This window comes from Pleurodeles waltl, chromosome 3_2, assembly GCF_031143425.1.
Source record: "Pleurodeles waltl isolate 20211129_DDA chromosome 3_2, aPleWal1.hap1.20221129, whole genome shotgun sequence".
NCBI lineage: Eukaryota > Metazoa > Chordata > Amphibia > Caudata > Salamandridae > Pleurodeles > Pleurodeles waltl.
The window spans coordinates 4,448,192-4,471,964 of record NC_090441.1 but is presented as its reverse complement, the minus strand read 5'-3'; the positions used below and the strand labels follow the sequence as shown (position 1 = coordinate 4,471,964).

Below are 23,773 nucleotides of genomic sequence, written 5' to 3'. Positions count from 1 at the left end.
CTGGGGCGTCGTATAGGTCCCATGCGTCCTGATCTTGGTCACCCTGGCTCATGGTGGTGTGAGCTGGGGAGTGAGATGGAGTTTGTGCTGGTGAAACGTTAATCACGGGCGGAGGAGAGGGTGGTGGTGTAATTCTTTTAACCACTTTTGGTTGTGGTGCTTGTTCCGTCTGGAACTCCAACCTTCTCTTTCTCCTAATGGGGGGAAGGGTGCTTATTTTTCCTGTCCCCTGCTGAATGAAGATACGCTTTTGCGTATGGTCCACATCAGTTGCTTGTAGCTCTTCCTCAAACCTATGCTTTTGCATTTGGGAGGTTAGCGAGTGCTCTTCTGTATAAGAGCCTGAAGCTGGGTCGCTTGCAGTTTGTTTCGGCGTCGAGACTTTGTCTGCGTGTTTTTTCGGCTCCGAGGTGACTTTTTTCCTTTTCGGGGCCGAAACCTCTCGGCGTCGATCTGTTTCGGTGCCGCTGTCTCGGCGTCGAGCCGTGTCCACACCGGTATCTCGGTGTCGAGGCTTGTTTCCAGCACTTTCTCGGTCCCGAGAAGGCTGCGTGCCGGTGTCTCGACCGGAGTCGGACGATCTCGGCACTGTTTTGGCCTTTTTCGGTGCCGACGGTCGGTCACCGAATTTATGGGTCGAGCCATGGCCTGGTGGCAGTGGCGTCCCCTGGGCCTTGTAAATGTTTCTCTGTGTGTTTTTCGACGTCTTACTCACGGTTTGTGTATCGTCGAATCCTTCGGAGTCTGAGTCTTGGATCGAGAAGGTACCTTCCTCCTCCTGTTCCTCGAACTCCCGTCGGGCTGTCGGTGCGGACGCCATTTGAAGTCTTCTGGCTCGACGGTCTCGGAGTGTTTTTCGGGACCGGAACGCACGACAGGCCTCGCAGGTGTCTTCGCTGTGCTCAGGTGACAGGCACAGGTTGCAGACCAAGTGTTGGTCTGTGTAGGGGTATTTATTGTGGCATTTGGGGCAGAAACGGAACGGGGTCCGTTCCATCGGCGTTCCTCAGCACGCGGTCGGGCCGACCAGGCCCCGACGGAGGATCGAAAAACTACCCCGAAGGGCACCGGAGCTCTTCGATCTTCGATGCGGTGTTGAATCTAAGTACGCCGATCCCGAACGCAACAATACCGACGAAAATCTTCCGAAATTAACTATTTTGTCCGTTCTGAAACTCGGAGCGACAGGAACACGTCCGAACCCGATGGCGGAAAAAAAACAATCGAAGATGGAGTCGACGCCCATGCGCAATGGAGACAAAAGGAGGAGTCACTCGGTCCCGTGACTCGAAAGACTTCTTCGAAGAAAAACAACTTGTAACACTCCGGCCCAACACCAGATGGCGAGCTATTGCAGAACATGCGTATCTACAGCGACAGATGCCATCGAACGTAACATTTTCTGTTCGATGGCACATGTACGGCTGTAGATCCACATTCCTCCATGAAAGCGGTGGCTATCCTGTGGAAGTTAGCTGTTTGAAAAAGTATTTTTAGTATAGCCCGTCCTACACTGCCTTGCTGATGAGCTTGAATATCTACATAGTAATGTTTTGTGAATGTTTGTGGTGTGGACCAAGCAGCTGATTTGCAAATGTCAGCTAAAGGAATGTTCCCTAAGAAAGCCATGTTGGGTCCTTTTTTCGTAGTAGAATATGCTCTAGGAGTTACTGGTAACTCTTTTTGCTTTAGCATAACAGGCATGTATGCATTTATATATCCATCTGGCTATACCATTTATAGATATTTGGTTACCCTTATGAGGAACAGAGAAAGCTACTAAGAGCGGTGTTGTTTTTCTGAAGTGTTTAGCGCTGTCATTGTAGCATGTGAGCACCCGTTTGACACCAAAATTGTGAAGGGTTCTTTCTGCCACTGAGTCAGGCTGAGCGAAGAAAACAATGGTTTGACTGATATGGAATTGAGAAACCACTTTAGGTAAAAACTTTGGGTTCGTGCGAAGAACCACTTTGTATCTGCAAGAAAGGTTCTTCCAATGTTAAGGCCTGGAGCTCACTAACACGTGTGAGTGATGTGATTGCGACTAAGAATGTCACTTGTCAAGAAAGGACCTGAATAAGGCATGAATTAAGTGACTCAAAAGGAGGTCCCTTGAGCCTGGTGCGCACGATCTTAAGCTTCCAAGATGGTGCTGGAGGAATTCTGGGTGGAATAACTCTTAAGGCCTTCCATGAAGGCTTTAATGACAGGAATTCTGAACACTGACGTATATTGTCTATTTTGTAAATATGCAGCTATGGCGGCAAGATGTAGACAAATGGAAGTGTAAGCCAAGTTTGGTTTCTGCAAGTGAAGCAAAAAGCAAACAATGTCCTGGACAGTAGGCTTAATGGGTTTAATGTGTCTGGTTTAACAACAGCATTTCCATTTTGCTGCATAACACGCTCTAGTTGTTGGTCTACAAGCTTGCTGAAGGCAACTGTAGATAACCAAACTATGACTCCAGGAGCCATATCGCAAGTTTGAGTGACTGAGGTCTGGATTTCTGATTTGTCCTTGTTCCCGAGTGAGACAATCTGCCTGTTGGGTAGCTTCTCGTGGGGGACCAGCGAAAGGTCCAGAAGTGTGGGAAACCATGGTTGTCGTGCCAAGCTGGGATCTACAAGGATCATGGTGAGACATTTGTCTCATTTACAAACCAGGAATGGAATGAGAGAGGTGGGAAAGCGTAAGCAAATATCCCTGACCCTTTCATCCCTAGAGCACTAATCTTGGAGAAAGGGTGTGGGTACCTAGAATGTGAAACTTGGGCATTTTGTGCTTTCTGCAGTGGCAATAAGGTCTATTAGAGGAGTTCCCCATTTTTGTAAGTATTTTCAAATAACCTGTGGGTTGAGCTCCCATTTATGGACTTGCTGATGCATCCTGCTGAGCAGGTCTGCAAAGCTGTTGTCCAATCCTGTGACATAATATGTCATTAGGTGAATGTGGTGGTGCAGAGCCTATATCCATATTGTCTGAGAAAGCTGTGACAACTGGGATTACAGTGTCACTCCCTGTTTTTGTAGATAACACATACCTACCATGTTTTCCATCTAGACTGAGGCAACCTTGTGTGACAGGTGAGGAAGGAAAGTTTTCAGGCCTAGAAACAATGCCTGAAGCTCCGGATAATTGATGTGCATGGTTTGAGTTCCCAGAGCCCCTGTACTGTCAGATCCTGGAGATGTGCACCCCACCCAGTCAGGGATGCATCCATGGTCAGAATGAGCTGAGGCACAGGGTCTCGAAAAGGTCCCCTTTTAATAAGCTGGTGGTAGTCCACCATCGCAGAGAGCAGTGAGTATGGAGGTCTACCAAAACTAGATCCTGTAGGTGACCCTGTGACTGAGACCACTAACGTGACAGACACATGTGGAGTCTGACATGGGGAAACAATGGAAATACAGGACACCATCATCCCTAAGAGACGCATGACCTGACTGAGTAGGTGCATTCTTTCTGTAATGGTATGGGATTGATATTGTTGTAGTGTGCTGGCTTTGATGAGACAGTCATCTAGGTAAATAAAAACATTTTTTGATTTCTGAGATGTGCTGCAACTACAGCTAGGCACTTTGTAAATACCCTGGGAGCGGTCAGGACTCCAAAAGGCAGAACTTTGAATTGGTAATGTTTTCCTGCCACCACAAACCTTAGGTATTTCCAGTGTGCAGGATAAACTGGTAAGTGGAATCAGATGTCCTTCAAGTCTAGGGCGGTCATGAAATCACCCTGTTGAAGAAGTGGAATAACATCTTGAAGAGTAACTGTGTGAAATTGCTCTGAAGGAATGTAATGGTTCAACAGTCTGAGATCCGGAAAAGGTCTGAGTGTTCCATCCTTTTTGGGGAATAGGAAGTATAAGGAATATACTCGTGTTCCCTGATATTGTAATGGGACAGGCCCTAGAGCAACCTTAAGGAGCAGGGATTGTACTACTACTTTTAGCAGGGTGAGATGTTCAGGAGCTAACCTGCAGGAGTGAGTGTGAATGTTTGGAGGTGTGTAAGTGAGCTCCAGACAATAAACATGTTGGATAATGGAGCGGACCCATAGGGCTGATGTTGTGTGTCCACTGTGTGTAGAAATCCTGAAGTTGTCCCCCTAGTCAGTGTTTAGCTGTGCCTTTGCCTCTGCCTCGATTATTGTTGCCCTTGTAGGCTCCTCTGAAATAACCTCTAGAGTAAGAGGTGGAGGATTGCCTTGGTTGTGGTAGATGGTTCAGAGGCTGTTTGCTTATAACCGCCTCTATATATGGTGCAATGAAATTTGCCACTATGTGCCTGAGACTGCAGAGCACCCATGGCCTTTGCGGGGTCAGTGTCCCTTTTTTAGCTTCCCAAGTGTGTAGTCCACTTAAGGGCTAAAAAGATGCTCCTTCTCAAAGGGCATGTTGAGTACCGTTTGTTGCACTTCTGGCTTGAAGCCGGAACATCCAAGCCATTCATGTCTCCTTAAGATTATGCTGGTGTTTATCCCTGTGCAGCTGTCTGTAGCATATAATGCACAGTGTATTGAATTATTAGAGATTGTTTGTCCTTCATGGACAATCTGTTAACCATGTTTACGGTGCTCCTCTGGGAGAAGTTGGAGGAGCTCCTCCATCTCATCCCAATAATCCCGGTCATACCCCGAGAGCAAGGCCTGTCAACTGGCAATGCACCAATGGTTTGCTGCTTGGGCAGCAACTCTTGCCTGCTGCATCAAACCTTTTACTCTTGTTATCCAGTGGAGGAGAGTCCCCTGTAGCCTGGCTATTAGCACACTTCCTTGCGGTGGTAGCCACCATCCAATCTGGTGGGACCCGAGACCCGATATATAGGGAGTCTGAAGAAGTTATAATCCTAGAGCAGATTGGCTCTTTAAAGAAATCCTCTGCATGACTAATCATGCCTGGGAGCATAGGAAGGAATTGAATATCTTTATGGGTAGTGGTCAAAGTGTCAAATAGAAAATCCTGTTTTATTGGCTCTTTGTGCAGTTGAACATTATGAAAGACAGTCGCCCCTGCTATGACCTGTTGGTATATGATAGTGGCTTCAGGGAGGGAGGTTGGGTAGTGCGAGATACAAATATGGATTGTTACTGATCATCAGGTTTGGGTCGTATGTATCCCATGGGTCTGGGTCTGGAAATGTACCACCTAGATGTGCAATCTCCAACCTGCACGCCCTTTGGTTCGGTCTTCTTTGATCTGAATGATTGACGCACGTAGCTGGTAGCCTCCTGGTGATTCGGTGAGAGGCACAAGTTGCACACTTGGTGATGGTCGGTGTAGGGGAACTTGGAGTGGCACAGAGGGCAGAAATGGGACAATGTCTGTTTCATCAGTCCAGCATTTGCGTGGAGGTAGGCCCGAGGCCAGGTGAGGGCCCCCATCGAAGGAGGTGTGGTCGGTACTGGACTCGACGGACTGGAAATTACAAATGTTAGATGGAAAACACAATCGAAATAAAAATATAGCTGAATAAAACAGACGGAAAGAACGTATCGGACCGGAGCAAGTCAAAAGCAGAGTGAAGAATGCATGTCTGAACCAGACGACAGAGAAAACAAGGACTCGATGCCCATGTGCAGTAACACCAAAGAAGTCACTCGATCCTGTGACTCAGAAATGCTTCTTCGAAATAAAACAACTCTTAACACTCCGAACCCAACACTATATGGCAGGAGCTATGCAGAGCATGTGTATCTACAGCTGCCACAAATGCCATTGAACTTAAGTTTTTCCGTGGAACCAATGCTTCATGTCCCAGATTCAAGGAGTCAGATGCTGACATGCAACACAAGCTGGGCTTTATGTCCTGACTGTCTGGCCATAGTAATCTACACTAATGGTTAGCGTATGACCAAGGATTTATTCAGCGCATTAAAAAGCTTAAAGCTTTGGCTAGATTTCTTGACTTGTCTGTGCAACTACCATATCGCGACAAGGCCTGCTGACGGAAACTAGGTGTTCCCTGACAGCAGCAATGTAGTCCTGCTTGGTCATTCGGTGGGCTGACTCAGAGAGCACACTACTATGCTGCGAAGAGGAAAGAGGGCTTACTATATTGCCACTATACTTGAAGTGGGATTGTAAAGAAATGGCTCCCTGTTGCAGTTACCCCCCACTTTTTGCCTGATACTGATGCTGACTTGACTGAGAAGTGTGCTGGGACCCTGCTAACCAGGCCCCAGCACCAGTGTTCCTTCACCTAAAATGTACCATTGTATCCACAATTGGCACACCCTGGCATTCAGATAAGTCCCTTGTAACTGGTACTTCTAGTACCAAGGGCCCTGATGCCAAGGAAGGTCTCTAAGGGCTGCAGCATGTCTTATGCCACCCTAGAGACCCCTCACTCAGCACAGACACACTGCTTACAAGCCTGTGTGTGCTAGTGAGAACAAAATGAGTAAGTCGACATGGCACTCCCCTCAGGGTGCCATGCCAGCCTCTCACTGCCTATGCAGTATAGGTAAGACACCCCTCTAGCAGGCCTTACAGCCCTAAGGCAGGGTGCACTATACCATAGGTGAGGGTACCAGTGCATGAGCACTGTGCCCCTACAGTGTCTAAACAAAACCTTAGACATTGTAAGTGCAGGGTAGCCATAAGAGTATATGGTCTGGGAGTCTGTTTTACACGAACTCCACAGCACCATAATGGCTACACTGAAAACTGGGAAGTTTGGTATCAAACTTCTCAGCACAATAAATGCACACTGATGCCAGTGTACATTTTATTGTAAAATACACCACAGAGGGCACCTTAGAGGTGCCCCCTGAAACTTAACCAACTAGCTGTGTAGGCTGACTGGTTCCAGCAGCCTGCCACACTAGAGACATGTTGCTGGCCCCATGGGGAGAGTGCCTTTGTCACTCTGAGGCCAGTAACAAAGCCTGCACTGGGTGGAGATGCTAACACCTCCCCCAGGCAGGAGCTGTGACACCTGGCGGTGAGCCTCAAAGGCTCACCCCTTTGTCACAGCCCAGCAGGGCACTCCAGCTTAGTGGAGTTGCCCGCCCCCTCCGGCCACGGCCCCCACTTTTGGCGGCAAGGCTGGAGGGAACAAAGAAAGCAACAAGGAGGAGTCACTGGCCAGTCAGGACAGCCCCTAAGGTGTCCTGAGCTGAAGTGACTCTAACTTTTAGAAATCCTCCATCTTGCAGATGGAGGATTCCCCCAATAGGGTTAGGATTGTGACCCCCTCCCCTTGGGAGGAGGCACAAAAAGGGTGTACCCACCCTCAGGGCTAGTAGCCATTGGCTACTAACCCCCCAGACCTAAACACGCCCTTAAATTTAGTATTTAAGGGCTACCCTGAACCCTAGAAAATTAGATTCCTGCAACTACAAGAAGAAGGACTGCCTAGCTGAAAACCCCTGCAGAGGAAGACCAGAAGACGACAACTGCCTTGGCTCCAGAAACTCACCGGCCTGTCTCCTGCCTTCCAAAGATCCTGCTCCAGCGACGCCTTCCAAAGGGACCAGCGACCTCGACATCCTCTGAGGACTGCCCCTGCTTCAAAAAGACAAGAAACTCCCGAGGACAGCGGACCTGCTCCAAGAAAGGCTGCAACTTTGTTTCCAGCAGCTTTGAAAGAACCCTGCAAGCTCCCCGCAAGAAGCGTGAGACTTGCAACACTGCACCCGGCGACCCCGACTCGGCTGGTGGAGATCCAACACCTCAGGAGGGACCCCAGGACTACTCTGATACTGTGAGTACCAAAACCTGTCCCCCCTGAGCCCCCACAGCGCCGCCTGCAGAAGGAATCCCGAGGCTTCCCCTGACCGCGACTCTTTGAATCCAAAGTCCCGACGCCTGGGAGAGACCCTGCACCCGCAGCCCCCAGGACCTGAAGGACCGGACTTTCACTGGAGGAGTGACCCCCAGGAGTCCCTCTCCCTTGCCCAAGTGGAGGTTTCCCCGAGGAATCCCCCCCTTGCCTGCCTGCAGCGCTGAAGAGATCCCGAGATCTCTCATAGACTAACATTGCGAACCCGACGCCTGTTTCTACACTGCACCCGGCCGCCCCCGCGCTGCTGAGGGTGAAATTTCTGTGTGGACTTGTGTCCCCCCCCGGTGCCCTACAAAACCCCCCTGGTCTGCCCTCCGAAGACGCGGGTACTTACCTGCCAGCAGGCCGGAACCGGGGCACCCCCTTCTCTCCATTCTAGCCTATGTGTTTTGGGCACCACTTTGAACTCTACACCTGACCGGCCCTGAGCTGCTGGTGTGGTGACTTTGGGGTTGCTCTGAACCCCCAACGGTGGGCTACCTTGGACCAAGAACTGAACCCTGTAAGTGTCTTACTTACCTGGTAAAACTAACAAAAACTTACCTCCCCCAGGAACTGTGAAAATTGCACTAAGTGTCCACTTTTAAAACAGCTATTTGTCAATAACTTGAAAAGTATACATGCAATTTTTATGATTGAAAGTTCCTAAAGTACTTACCTGCAATACCTTTCGAATGAGATATTACATGTAGAATTTGAACCTGTGGTTCTTAAAATAAACTAAGAAAAGATATTTTTCTATACAAAAACCTATTGGCTGGATTTGTCTCTGAGTGTGTGTACCTCATTTATTGTCTATGTGTATGTACAACAAATGCTTAACACTACTCCTTGGATAAGCCTACTGCTCGACCACACTACCACAAAATAGAGCATTAGTATTATCTATTTTTACCACTATTTTACCTCTAAGGGGAACCCTTGGACTCTGTGCATGCTATTCCTTACTTTGAAATAGCACATACAGAGCCAACTTCCTACAGGGATGAACTACTTCTTAATTTCAGAACCCAAACCAACAACAACCCAGTTGTCCCCGTAAGAAGTCATACCACAAGTCAAGGCATGCATCTCCTCCTGCATACAGCGAGTCATACCGCCCTCAGATTCATGCCTGTTTTTCCTACATTTACGCAGATAATGAAGTCAGACCAACTCACTGGCTGCACCCAGATCCTTTTCCCTTTCCAGCAAACCTGTGGAGCTGGCTATTTTTCTTCATGCACAATTCACTCTAACAAGCTGTAATCTGCATACAGTTACGTTCGGGGATTAGCGCCTTGTCCCTACAGAGAGACAAGGGTTACTGCAGCACATACCTAAACATGAATCACCTGCTTGTTAAGCCCTGTTATCACATTTTACACTGTTTTATGCTGGCAACTACTAAGCGATTAATATTGCACAAGATATTATTCTACACCCTACTGAAGAGACACAACAGTGTACTGCACAAGCTGCTATATTCCATCCAAAGAAACTGTATAAATCTCTCTATGAACATCCTATGTATTTGTTCTCTGATATACTTACTATTTCATCTTATATTTGTCTCTGGACACAACTTGAAAAATAAACACACATTTTCAAAGAAGTGGGGGAAAAAAGGGACAGATATTTCTGTAAAAATAAAGTCACCTGTTGAATTTTAGAGTTTGTACTTCGGGCCATTCAATGTATATAAAACATGTTAGGTGGAACTTTTTTCCCCTCAAATAGCCCAGTTTTAAGGCACATTTAATTCCAACTGAAACGCTAAATAAAAATGTTTAAAGTGCTCTAGAATCTTGCCACGAGGTCGGGATATACAACGTGTTATAAATATGATAAAATACCCTACATCCCCACACAAACTGTACATAGGAGAAAGGCAAAATTAAAGACAAAAAAAATGAAGACTTGAAAATATGTCTCAACCCAAAAGTTTTTTTTCATTATGATAATAGGTTTTAAGGATCATCTGCACAAGGAGCAGTCAATAAAACAGCATGTGCAATAGGAAAATCTCTTTTCTAATTCAATTTATCAATTTCCCATCGAATAAATCTAAAATATACAGATAGACAAACTCAGATTAAACTATGGGGAGAAAATCCCAGGTACTCAAATGTTACCAAATGCCTTCACAATATTTTAAATGGATTAAAGAACCAAAGCAACCCTTGAAAACCCTAATGCTTTGGATGGCATTTTCTTAAGAACCTATCACAAAGTAGGAGTAGGTAGTGATTGTAAATACTAGTTAGATGATCCCCTCTTGGCACCCATTTAGACTCTTTAAAGTTGTCAAGCTTTCGACCCGAGTGTTTTCCTTTAGCTCAAAAGTAAAGCAAGATGATGCAGCAAAATACAATAACGGCTTCCAAATAAACGGTAAGAATTTATTTATGACATAAAGAAACTGTAGAGAGAAACTATCTTACCTTCACAGGACTGTTGAAAGTTTCCTCTACAGCCTGCAATGGGCCAGGAATGTCGCACACACACTTGTTTTTCCTCCTGTTTTTTCTTTTTTGGCGCTTTTTCTCCAGTTTCAGTTCTTGTACTCTTTCTTCTTCTAAAAACTCCTCACATAGTTGCTCCAACCTACTGATGCCTTGAACCTTTTCAACAGCCATCTAGTTGTAACAAATAGGAAATAACTGAACAAATGTCTTGAGAACAGCAACAAACAGAAGCAATTTAGAGCTATGACTAAGCCTCTTCAGAACTGGTTAATTATATGTAGCAATGAATTGCATACGCAAAATGCGTCAAAACAGATCACTACTGTTTGAATACAAATGTATTACAAGTTTGCATGTTTGCAGTTGGGATATACTTTAGACACTGTAGAGTCATTGATGTTTAGTTCTAAATGGAGAGCACAAGAATATGTGAAAAATGCACACAAAAGGTATCCAATGGCCTTATCCGCAGGAACCCCCAGTCTCTATGAACCTTCTGTCACATCTAAAATCACATGAATACGTCCAGTTTGTGTCAGTAATAATCCAGTCACTGTTAACTCAGTAATTAGCATAGTTAGCATAATCTCATACTTAAGGGCTGAGATTACATCTGACATGCCATATATAAAGAAATGTTTGTGCTACACTTTGATAAATGTTCAGTCTCACAAGGCACACGTTGAAAACTATGAGCTTCATTAAGGCAAGAAACTTTGATTTATTATGTGCAACTAAAACATAGTTTTGGGGCCAAATCTATTGTTAACCTTTCCGGGCAGTGACGATTATCATGAAAGCAAATACTGACTGGTAAAGCTAAATGTGGCTATACTTTAAAGGTCATCAATGAGTACAGAAATAGCTAGCCATAGTCCAAAGTGCTCTTTCAAGCAGTTAAAAAGTTAATCAGTCCTTCAGAATCATGGAACCTCAGTGAGTTGAAGGCTGCTGAAAATTTTGATTTTTTGATAATGGCTGAAGCTGCCAAAACCAAAAGCTTAACTAATGACAGAGAAGTTATGTTTATATTGGCCTCCTTACCATACACAAAGCCCTCTCCTTACATAGCCTGACAAGTCAGGTGGATTTAGGTGCTCCCATTAAGAAAGGTGGAGATAAAGAAGTCTAAACATGAGAAAATAAGTTACTGACCTGTAACTGTAGTTCTCCAGTATTGGAATCCTTCATAGATTCACATGCTTGAATCCTTCCCAGTCGTCAAGATCGGAGCCCCCGGTAAATCAAAACAGCTATACACATAAGCTACTGCAATGAAAAAAGGCCTAAAGGCTTTCACTTTAGTAGCCCATCCTGATTACTAGGAGTAAAAAGGACCAAAGCAAGGCCCAGCCAATCAGGCTTCCCCTCCCTCTAGAACCCTCCTGAGAGGAGCTCCCTTCCCTCAGATTTTCTCAAGCACGAGTGCTATAGTATCTGAAGAAGACAGGAAAAGGTGAGCTTCTCATGGGAGGAGGGACGGTCGCATTTGAACCTATGAAAGATTCCAATACTGGAGAATGAAAATGTCACTTACCCAGTGTACATCTGTTCGTGGCATCAGTCGCTGTAGATTCGCATGTTTTGCATAGCTCGCCATCTGGTGTTGGGCCGGAGTGTTACAAGTTGTTTTTCTTCGAAGAAGTCTTTCGAGTCACGGGACCGAGTGACTCCTCCTTTTGTCTCCATTGCACATGGGCGTCGACTCCATCTTCGATTGTTTTTCCCCGCAGAGGGTGAGGTAGGAGTTGAATTGTAGTAATAGTGCCCATGCAATGGATTGACTAAGTATGTACCTATTTAAGGTTGAGATGATATATATACAAATAGTTGAAGGTAACTTCCGAACTGCTACAGGCTCCCGGGGAGGCGGGTGGGCACATGCGAATCTACAGCGACTGATGCCACGAACAGATGTACACTGGGTAAGTGACATTTTCAGTTCGATGGCATCTGTCGCTGTAGATACGCATGTTTTGCATAGACTAGTAAGCAGTTATCTCCCCAAAAGCGGTGGCTCAGCCTGTAGGAGTGGAAGTAGTTTGAAATAATGTTCTTAATACGGCTTGACCTACTGTGGCTTGTTGTGCAGATAAAACGTCTACACAGTAGTGCTTGGTGAATGTGTGAGGCGTAGACCATGTGGCTGCCTTACATATTTCTTGCATTGGGATGTTTCCTAGAAAGGCCATGGTAGCACCTTTCTTTCTGGTTGAGTGTGCCCTTGGTGTAATGGGCAGCTGTCGTTTAGCTTTAAGGTAGCAGATTTGGATGCATTTAACTATCCATCTGGCTATACCTTGTTTTGATATTGGGTTTCCTGCATGAGGTTTTTGAAATGCAATAAATAGTTGTTTAGTCTTTCTGATGTTCTTTGTTCTGTCAATGTAATACATCAATGCTCTTTTGACATCTAATGTATGTAGTGCCCTTTCAGCTACGGTATCTGGCTGTGGAAAGAACACTGGAAGTTCCACTGTTTGATTTAGATGGAACAGTGAAATAACCTTTGGCAAAAATGTAGGATTAGTCCTTAGGACGACCTTATTCTTGTGTAGTTGTATAAAAGGTTCTTGTATTGTAAACGCCTGAATCTCACTTACTCTTCTTAGGGAAGTAATGGCGATGAGAAATGCAACCTTCCAGGTTAGGAACTGTATTTCGCAGGAGTGCATGGGTTCAAAAGGTGGACCCATAAGTCTAGTTAGGACAACATTTAGGTTCCATGAAGGAACAGGTGGTGTTCTTGGTGGTATAATTCTCCTAAGGCCCTCCATGAATGCTTTAATGACTGGTATCTTATATAGGGAAGTTGAATAGGTAGTCTGCAGGTATGCAGATATTGCTGCAAGGTGTATTTTAATGGAAGAGAAAGCCAGGTTAGATTTTTGTAAGTGAAGCAAGTAACCCACTACATGTTCTGGAGTTGTGTGTAATGGTTGTATTTGATTAATATGGCAGTAGCAAACAAACCTCTTCCATTTACTTGCATAGCAGTGCCTGGTGGATGGCCTTCTGGCTTGCTTTATGACTTCCATACATTCTTGGGTAAGTTGTAAGTGCCCGAATTCTAGGATTTCAGGAGCCAGATTGCTAGATTCAGCGATGCTGGATCTGGGTGTCTGATCTTTTGGTGGTGTTGTGTCAACAGATCTGGCCTGTTGGGCAATTTGATGTGGGGTACTACTGATAGGTCTAGCAGCGTTGTGTACCAGGGTTGCCTTGCCCAAGTTGGTGCTATTAATATGAGTTTGAGTTTGTTTTGACTGAGTTTGTTTACCAGGTAAGGAAGGAGAGGGAGAGGAGGAAAAGCGTAAGCAAATATCCCTGACCAGTTCATCCATAGGGCATTGCCTTGGGACTGTTTGTGTGGGTATCTGGATGCGAAGTTTTGGCATTTTGCGTTCTCCTTCGTCGCAAACAAGTCTATTTGAGGTGTTCCCCAGAGTTTGAAATAGGTGTTCAGAATTTGGGGGTGAATTTCCCATTCGTGGACCTGTTGGTGATCTCGAGAGAGATTGTCTGCGAGTTGATTTTGGATCCCTGGTATAAATTGTGCTATTAGGCGAATTTGGTTGTGAATTGCCCAACGCCAAATTTTTTGTGCTAGCAGGCTTAACTGCGTGGAGTGCGTCCCCCCTTGCTTGTTTAGATAATACATTGTTGTCATGTTGTCTGTCTTGACGAGAATGTATTTGTGAACTATTATTGGTTGGAAAGCTTTTAGTGCTTGAAAAACTGCTAGAAGTTCTAGGTGATTTATATGCAGTCTTGTTTGATGTACGTTCCATTGTCCTTGTATGCTGTGGTGATCGAGGTGTGCTCCCCACCCTGTCATGGAAGCATCTGTTGTTATTACGTATTGTGGCACTGGGTCTTGGAAAGGCCGCCCTTTGTTTAAATTTATGTTGTTCCACCACAGAAGCGAGAGGTAAGTTTGGCGGTCTATTAACACCAGATCTAGAAGATGACCCTGTGCTTGAGACCACTGTGATGCTAGGCACTGTTGTAAGGGCCTCATGTGCAGTCTTGCGTTTGGGACAATGGCTATGCATGAAGACATCATGCCTAGGAGTTGTAATACCATCTTTGCTTGTATCTTTTGTGTTGGATACATGCGTTGTATGATGGTGTTGAAATTTTGAATTCTTTGGGGACTTGGAGTGGCTACTCCTTTTGTTGTGTCTATTATGGCTCCTAGGTATTGTTGTACCTTGCACGGCAGAATGTTGGATTTTGTGAAGTTGACGGTGAACCCTAGTTTGAAGAGGGTTTGTATGATCTGATTTGTGTGATTTGAGCACTCTATTAACGAATGGGCCTTGATTAGCCAGTCGTCTAGATATGGGAACACATGTATTTGCTGCCTTCTGATGTGTGCAGCGACTACCGCTAGACATTTGGTAAAGACTCTTGGTGCGGTTGTTAATCCGAAAGGCAGTACCTTGAATTGGTAATTTATTCCTTTGAATACAAACCTTAGGTATTTCCTGTGCGATGGGTGTATTGGTATATGGAAATACGCGTCCTTGAGGTCTAAAGTTGACATGTAGTCGTGTAGTTTTAGCAATGGTAATACTTCTTGTAGTGTGACCATGTGAAAATGGTCTGATTTGATGAATGTGTTCACTATTCTGAGGTCTAGGATTGGTCTCAGCGTTTTGTCCTTCTTTGGTATCAGAAAGTACAGTGAGTAAACCCCTGTGTTTATTTGTGTGTTTGGCACTAATTCGATTGCATTCTTTTGCAATAGTGCCTGCACTTCTATCTCCAGGAGATTGGAATGATGTTTTGTCAAATTTTGTGCTTTTGGTGGTATGTTTGGAGGGAATTGTAGAAATTCTATGCAATAACCATGTTGGATAATTGCTAGAACCCAAGTGTCTGTAGTGATTTCCTCCCATGCTTTGTAATAATGACTTATTCTTCCCCCCACTGGTGTTGTGTGGAGGGGATGAGTGACATGTGAGTCACTGCTTAGTAGTAGGGGTTTTGGGGCTTTGAAATTTTCCTCTATTCCTAGGGAATTGCCCTCCTCTATATTGTCCCCGAAAACCTCCTCTGTACTGTCCCTGGTAACTGGACGGTGTTGCCTGTGAGGTGCTGGCTTGTGTGCTCTGACCCCGAAACCCCCCTCTAAAGGGTGTTTTACGGAATGTGCTGTAGTTCCCTCTGTTCTGCGGGGAGTAGAGTGCGCCCGTGTCTTTTTTGAGCTTCTCAATCGCTGTGTCCACTTCTGGACCGAACAGTTCTTTTTCGTTAAAAGGCATATTGAGAACTGCTTGCTGAATCTCTGGTTTAAATCCAGACGTTCGGAGCCATGCATGCCTTCTGATAGTTACAGATGTATTAATTGTCCGTGCAGCTGTATCTGCAGCGTCCAAGGAGGAGCGGATTTGGTTGTTGGAAATGGTCTGTCCCTCCTCAACCACTTGTTTTGCCCTATTTTGTAGGTCCTTGGGCAGATGGTCAATGAGATGTTGCATCTCATCCCAATGGGCTCTGTCATAGCGCGCAAGTAGTGCCTGGGAGTTAGCGATGCGCCACTGGTTTGCAGCTTGTGCTGCGACTCTCTTACCAGCTGCATCGAACTTGCGGCTTTCTTTATCTGGGGGTGGTGCATCTCCAGATGTGTGGGAGTTGGCCCTTTTCCTAGCTGCTCCTACAACGACAGAGTCTGGTGGCAGCTGTGTAGTGATGAAAGCCGGGTCTGTAGGAGGCGCCTTATACTTTTTTTCCACTCTTGGTGTGATTGCCCTGCTTTTGACCGGCTCCTTAAAGATTTATTTTGCGTGCCGGAGCATACCAGGGAGCATAGGCAGGCTTTGGTAGGAGCTGTGGGTGGAGGAGAGTGTGTTGAATAAAAAGTCATCCTCGACCTGTTCTGAGTGGAGGCTTACATTGTGAAATTGTGCTGCTCTAGCCACCACTTGAGAATACGCAGTGCTGTCCTCTGGTGGAGATGGCTTCGTAGGGTATGCCTCCGGACTGTTATCTGACACTGGGGCGTCGTATAAGTCCCATGCGTCTTGATCTTGGTCACCCTGGCTCATGGTGGTGTGAGCTGGGGAATGTGATGGAGTTTGTGCTGGTGAGACGTTAATCACAGGTGGAGGAGAGGGTGGTGGGGTAACTTTTTTCACCACATTTGTTTGTGGTGTCTGTTCAGTTTGGAACTCCAATCTTCTCTTTCTTCTAATAGGGGGAAGGGTGCTTATTTTTCCTGTCCCCTGCTGTATGAAAATACGCTTTTGCGTATGGTCTACATCAGTTGAGTGTAGCTCTTCCTCAAACCTATGCTATTGCATTTGGGAGGTTAGCGAGTGCTCTTCTGTATAAGAGCCTGAAACTGGGTCGGTTGCAGTTTGTTTTGGCACCGAAACCCTGTCTGCATCTTTTTTCGGCTCCGAGGTGACTTTTTTCTTTTTCGGGGCCGAAACCCCTCGGCGTCGATCTTCTTCGGTGCCGCTGTCTCGGCGTCGAGCCGTGTCTACACCGGTATCTCGGTGTCGATGCTTGTCTCCAGCACTTTCTCGGTCCCGAGAAGGCTGCGTGCCGGTGTCTCGACCGGAGTCGGACGATCTCGGCACTGTTTGGGCCTTTTTCGGTGCCGACGGTCGGTCACCGAATTTATGGGTCGAGCCATGGCCTGGTGGCAGTGGCGTCCCCTGGGCCTTGTAAATCTTCTTCTGAGTGGCTTTCGACGTCTTACTCACGGTTTGTGGATCGTCGAATCCTTCGGAGTCCGATTCTTGGATCGAAAAGGTTCCCTCCTCTTCTTGTTCCTCGAACTCCCGGTGGGCTGTCGGCGCGGACGCCATCTGAAGTCTTCTGGCTCGACGGTCTCGGAGTGTTTTTCGGGACCGGAACGCACGACAGGCCTCGCAAGTGTCTTCACTGTGCTCAGGTGACAGGCACAGGTTACAGACCAAGTGTTGGTCTGTATAGGGGTATTTATTGTGGCATTTGGGACAGAAACGGAACGGGGTCCGTTCCATCGGCGTTCTTCTGCACGCGGTCGGGCCGACCAGGCCCCAACGGGGGATCGAAAAACTACCCCGAAGGGCACCGGAGCTCTTCGATCTTCGATGCGGTGTTGAATCTAACTACGCCGATCCCGAACGCAACAATACAGACGAAAATCTTCCGAAATTAGCTATCTTTCCGTTCCGAAACTCGGAGCGACAGGAACACGTCCGAACCCGATGGCGGAAAAAAAACAATCGAAGATGGAGTCGACGCCCATGCGCAATGGAGACAAAAGGAGGAGTCACTCGGTCCCGTGACTCGAAAGACTTCTTCGAAGAAAAACAACTTGTAACACTCCGGCCCAACACCAGATGGCGAGCTATGCAAAACATGCGTATCTACAGCGACAGATGCCATCGAACCTACAGTTACAGGTAAGTAACTTATTTTCCTACTCCAGAATTGGAACTTTCATAGATTCACATGCTTGAATCAGAATAGCAAGCATTAATGAAGCACATTGTATAGCTTTCATATATCAGCAACATCCTTAAAGAAAAAAGGATTATGTAGGAAATTTAACATATTAGATAAGCAATAAATATGACAAAAGATAGTTACCTTGAGTAGGTAAAACAAATATGACAGCCATAAAGGAAGAAACAAACCTATACAATGTGCGCAAATTAAAATGGGCTGTCAGGAAAAAAGGAATAAAGAAATACAACAGCTCACCGTTACAGGAAAAGATGTCTTAACACGCTTGTCCTACCGCCATATCACCTTGCTGAGTTGCCTCCAAACAGTAATGCCTTGTAAAAGAATGCACAGACTGCCACGTGGCTGCCCTGCATGGGCACTCCTGCAAAAAGTGCCATGGATGCAGCCATTTTTCTTGTAGATTGTGCACGCGCTCGATTCTGCAAGGATTTTCCTGCCGTTGTATAACAATATCTAATAGCAGAAGCTATCCACCTCACAATTCCCTGTTTGAATAACGCTCGCCCCTTACGAGGAGCACTGTGAAAGCCATGAAAAGTTGGTTAGATTGCGTAAACTGTTTAGTTCTGTCAATATAAAACTTCAGGCGCCTCTGTACGTCCAAAGAATGTAGAGCTTGCTCCGCTGGCATCGATGGATTAGGAAAGTATGATTTCAGTATCACTGGTTGGTTTATATTAAAATCCGACTGGACCCTAGGTATGAATTTTGTATTTGTTCGCAAAATTACCTTATCCCTTTTGAATTGTAAGAAAGGATCCTGGATAGTGAATGCCTGTATCTCGCTCACTCTTCTGGCTGAGGTGGGAGCAAGGAGAGAGACCTTCCAGGATAGGAACTTCAAATCCGCTTTGTGGATTGTCTCAAACTGTGGTTTTATTATTTGAGACAAGACCAAATTAAGGTGCCATGATGGAGGAGGAGGCCGAACTGGGGGAAAGGACCTGAATAGACCCTTAAGAAACAGTTTTATGACCCTTGCCGACCACAGAGGAGGCACGTTCTCCGTACGCCTATAACGGGAAATCGCTGCCAGGTGGACCTTAATCGAGGAAATAGCCAAACCCGATCTGGCCAGGAGTAGAAGATAAGGTAGTATCTGCTGCGGTGATGAAGAAAAGGGATGCACTTGAACTTGTGCACATCATGAGCAAAATCTCCTCCACTTCAGACGATAAACAATTGTTGGTACTCTCAGCTGCAGCTCTGGCGAGGATGGCTCTGCAAATCGAAGGAATATCTCGATGCGCAAATTCATGGTGTTCAGGAGCCAGGCTGTCAAGTGAAGTGAAGCCGGACCAGGGTGGAGAACTTGGCCTTTGTTCATCGTAAGCAGGGAGGGCATAACTGGTAGAAGGATGCTGCGGCTCTGCGAGAGGTGAAGAAGTTCTGCATACCAAAACTGGCGAGGCTATGCCGGAACAATTAGAAGGCGCTTGCAGCGTTGATCTTGGTCTTCGCCAGAACTCTTGGAATCAGGGGAATGGGAGAAAAAGCGCAAGCATAAATTCCTGACCATGCCATGGAAAACACATTACCCCAAGGGCACCGATTTTGATCTCGACTTGCCAAGAAACGGAATTTAGCATTCTGCGAAATGGCGAAGAGATCCAGGTTCGGTTTCTCCCATCGGGCAAAGACTTGATTCAAGTCTCCTTGGTCCAATTCCCATTCGTGGTTGGACGACCGTGATCTGCTCAGGGAATCTCCAATGATGTTCTGTATGCCCGGGACATGTTCCGCTCGACCATTCCCAAATGCGCTGAGATTCTCTCGATAAGAGCAGAGAACCTGGTTCCGCCCTGCTTTTTGATATAATGCATTGTTGTGTTGTCCGTCCGGATGAGAACTGAGGAACCTATTTATGGGAGAAAAGCGCAAAGCGCCAGTCGCACAGCTTTCAATTCGAGGTAATTGATGTGAAAAATCTTCTGATGTGGCTTCCATTTGCCCCGGACTCGTCGGTGCTGGACGAGAGCCTCAAGAGAAGCGTCCGTAGCTATCACCCAAGGTGCTTGTTGGGGAAAAAAGAAAGCCCCTTTGGTAGGTGAGCCTGTAGAGTCCACCAAGCTAGAGATGGTATCATGGGCTTCATTATTCTGATGATAGCGTTGAAAGACCCCATGGATTGCGTCCACTGAAAATCTAATTGCTCCTGTAGGGGCCTCATTTTTAGACACAAAGGCACCAGAGGAATGAAGGAGGACATCATCCCTAACAGGGACTTGAAGAGGCAAACAAACGTACTTTCTTCTTTGTAAACGCCTCACGAGGTATATACGTTTCTCCGTCTGTCCTCTGTAGGGGCTGCATTGTTGGTGGAAGTGTCCAGTATTGCCCCTAAAAAAGTTCTCGTCTTTAAGGGTTGGAATGCTGACTTTTCGCGATTGACCGTTCGGCCCAGGCTCGTGAATAGCTCGATACAAGCACTTGTGGACTTGCATGCCTGAGACCTGGATCTGGCTTTGACCATCAAATCGTCCAGATACCCAAGACTTGATGGTTCTGCCTTCTGAGGAAAGCTGCCACCTGAGCCAAGCATTTGCTGAAGATCCTGGGGGCCGATTTCAGGCCAAAGGGTAAGACTTTGAACTGGAAATGGTCTCCGGCTACTGCAAAACTGAGGTACTTTCTGTGGGAAGGTTGAATAGGAATATGGAAATATGCATCCTGCAAATCGAGGGTATCAATGTAACCCCCCGGATTTAGAAGGGACAGAATGTCTGATAGGATGATCATACGGAATGATTGTTTTTTAGATAAGTGTTGAGATCCCCGAGGTCTAAAATTGGACACCAACTTTTCTGCTTTTTTCGTACTAGGAAGAATCAGGAGTAGTAACCCCTTTCTCTGTCCTGATGTGGAACCCTTTCTATAGCTCTCTTGAGAAGCATGGACTCGACCTCCTGCTTGAGCAGATGCAAGTGTTTCACCCTCCGAGGGAGAGGAGGTTTTGTAGGAGGGTACTGCAGGAACTACAGAGTATGGCCAAACTGAATAAGATTTAGGACCCATTGGTCTGATGTTATCTTCTGCCAATTGTGAAAATAGAGGGAAATCCTTCTCCCTAGTCTTGTGTTCAAGGGAAGGTTCATAGCTGGAGACGGTAGCAAGTCATTGTCTACAGCCTTTATCTTTTGGTTGTCTTCCAGCCTTTCCTCTCTGTGAAGCTCTTGAATAAGCCGCCTGTGGAGGCATTCTGTAGGAAGTTGGTTCTGTATGTGCTATTTCAAAGTAAGGAATAGCATGCACAGAGTCCAAGGGTTCCCCTTAGAGGTAAAATAGTGGTAAAAATAGATAATACTAATGCTCTATTTTGTGGTAGTGTGGTCGAGCAGTAGGCTTATCCAAGGAGTAGTGTTAAGCATTTGTTGTACATACACATAGACAATAAATGAGGTACACACACTCAGAGACAAATCCAGCCAATAGGTTTTTGTATAGAAAAATATCTTTTCTTAGTTTATTTTAAGAACCACAGGTTCAAATTCTACATGTAATATCTCATTCGAAAGGTATTGCAGGTAAGTACTTTAGGAACTTTAAATCATAAAAATTGCATGTATACTTTTCAAGTTATTGACAAATAGCTGTTTTAAAAGTGGACACAGTGCAATTTTCACAGTTCCTAGGGGAGGTAAGTTTTTGTTAGTTTTACCAGGTAAGTAGGACACTTACAGGGTTCAGTTCTTGGTCCAAGGTAGCCCACCGTTGGGGGTTCAGAGCAACCCCAAAGTCACCACACCAGCAGCTCAGGGCCGGTCAGGTGCAGAGTTCAAAGTGGTGCCCAAAACACATAGGCTAGAATGGAGAGAAGGGGGTGCCCCGGTTCCGGTCTGCTTGCAGGTAAGTACCCGCGTTTTCGGAGGGCAGACCAGGGGGGTTTGGTAGGGCACCGGGGGGGACCCAAGCCCACACAGAAATTTCACCCTCAGCAGCGCGGGGGCGGCCGGGTGCAGTGTAGGAACAGGCGTCGGGTTCGCAATGTTAGTCTATGAGAGATCTCGGGATCTCTTCAGCGCTGCAGGCAGGCAAGGGGGGGGATTCCTCGGGGAAACCTCCACTTGGGTAAGGGAGAGGGACTCCTGGGGGTCACTTCTCCAGTGAAAGTCCGGTCCTTCAGGTCCTGGGGGCTGCGGGTGCAGGGTCTCTCCCAGGCGTCGGGACTTTGGATTCAAAGAGTCGCGGTCAGGGGAAGCCTCGGGATTCCCTCTGCAGGCGGCGCTGTGGGGGCTCAGGGGGGACAGGTTTTGGTACTCACAGTATCAGAGTAGTCCTGGGGTCCCTCCTGAGGTGTTGGATCTCCACCAGCCGAGTCGGGGTCGCCGGGTGCAGTGTTGCAAGTCTCACGCTTCTTGCGGGGAGCTTGCAGGGTTCTTTCAAAGCTGCTGGAAACAAAGTTGCAGCCTTTCTTGGAGCAGGTCCGCTGTCCTCGGGAGTTTCTTGTCTTTTCGAAGCAGGGGCAGTCCTCAGAGGATGTCGAGGTCGCTGGTCCCTTTGGAAGGCGTCGCTGGAGCAGGATCTTTGGAAGGCAGGAGACAGGCCGGTGAGTTTCTGGAGCCAAGGCAGTTGTTTTCTTCTGGTCTTCCTCTGCAGGGGTTTTCAGCTAGGTAGTCCTTCTTCTTGTAGTTGCAGGAATCTAATTTTCTAGGGTTCAGGGTAGCCCTTAAATACTAAATTTAAGGGCGTGTTTAGGTCTGGGGGGTTAGTAGCCAATGGCTACTAGCCCTGAGGGTGGGTACACCCTCTTTGTGCCTCCTCCCAAGGGGAGGGGGTCACAATCCTAACCCTATTGGGGGAATCCTCCATCTGCAAGATGGAGGATTTCTAAAAGTCAGAGTCGCCTCAGCTCAGGACACCTTAGGGGCTATCCTGACTGGCCAGTGACTCCTCCTTGTTGCTTTCTTTGTTCCCTCCAGCCTTGCCGCCAAAAGTGGGGGCCGTGGCCGGAGGGGGCGGGCAACTCCACTAAGCTGGAGTGCCCTGCTGGGCTGTGACAAAGGGGTGAGCCTTTGAGGCTCACCGCCAGGTGTCACAGCTCCTGCCTGGGGGAGGTGTTAGCATCTCCACCCAGTGCAGGCTTTGTTACTGGCCTCAGAGTGACAAAGGCACTCTCCCCATGGGGCCAGCAACATGTCTCTAGTGTGGCAGGCTGCTGGAACTAGTCAGCCTACACAGACAGTCGGTTAAGTTTCAGGGGGCACCTCTAAGGTGCCCTCTGTGGTGTATTTTACAATAAAATGTACACTGGCATCAGTGTGCATTTATTGTGCTGAGAAGTTTGATACCAAACTTCCCAGTTTTCAGTGTAGCCATTATGGTGCTGTGGAGTTCGTGTTTGACAGACTCCCAGACCATATACTCTTATGGCTACCCTGCACTTACAATGTCTAAGGTTTTGTTTAGACACTGTAGGGGTACCATGCTCATGCACTGGTACCCTCACCTATGGTATAGTGCACCCTGCCTTAGGGCTGTAAGGCCTGCTAGAGGGGTGTCTTACCTATACTGCATAGGCAGTGAGAGGCTGGCATGGCACCCTGAGGGGAGTGCCATGTCGACTTACTCGTTTTGTCCTCACTAGCACACACAAGCTGGCAAGCAGTGTGTCTGTGCTGAGTGAGAGGTCTCCAGGGTGGCATAAGACATGCTGCAGCCCTTAGAGACCTTCCTTGGCATCAGGGCCCTTGGTACTAGAAGTACCAGTTACAAGGGACTTATCTGGATGCCAGGGTCTGCCAATTGTGGATACAAAAGTACAGGTTAGGGAAAGAACACTGGTGCTGGGGCCTGGTTAGCAGGCCTCAGCACACTTTCAATTGTAAACATAGCATCAGCAAAAGCAAAAAGTCAGGGGGCAACCATGCCAAGGAGGCATTTCCTTACACATTCTCTGTTGAAACTGAGGGTGAAAGAAATGGGATGCCACAGAGGCAGAGGGGTATCTATACTGTTGGAAGCCAGGTCTATACGATAAGTACCCCCGGCCTCTAGCTCCTCGAATAGGCTGTCTTTTAAACTTCAGGGTGCCAAGGGACTTGGCCGTGTCAGTGTCAGTCTTTACTGACT

The 23,773-nt window shown here is 46.8% G+C and overlaps 1 protein-coding gene across 4 annotated transcripts in view; it reads right to left on the bottom strand.

Annotated features, from left to right (window-relative positions):
- The window catches only part of GGNBP2 (gametogenetin binding protein 2), a 389,041-nt gene that overhangs the window by 173,704 nt on the left and 191,564 nt on the right, over nucleotides 1–23,773 (bottom strand). For all 4 annotated transcript variants that reach the window (XM_069226555.1, XM_069226553.1, XM_069226554.1 and 1 more), the window contains one exon: nucleotides 10,211–10,405. In XM_069226555.1, coding sequence (XP_069082656.1) covers nucleotides 10,211–10,405 — 195 coding nt within the window. The remainder of the gene's footprint in view (nucleotides 1–10,210; nucleotides 10,406–23,773) is intronic.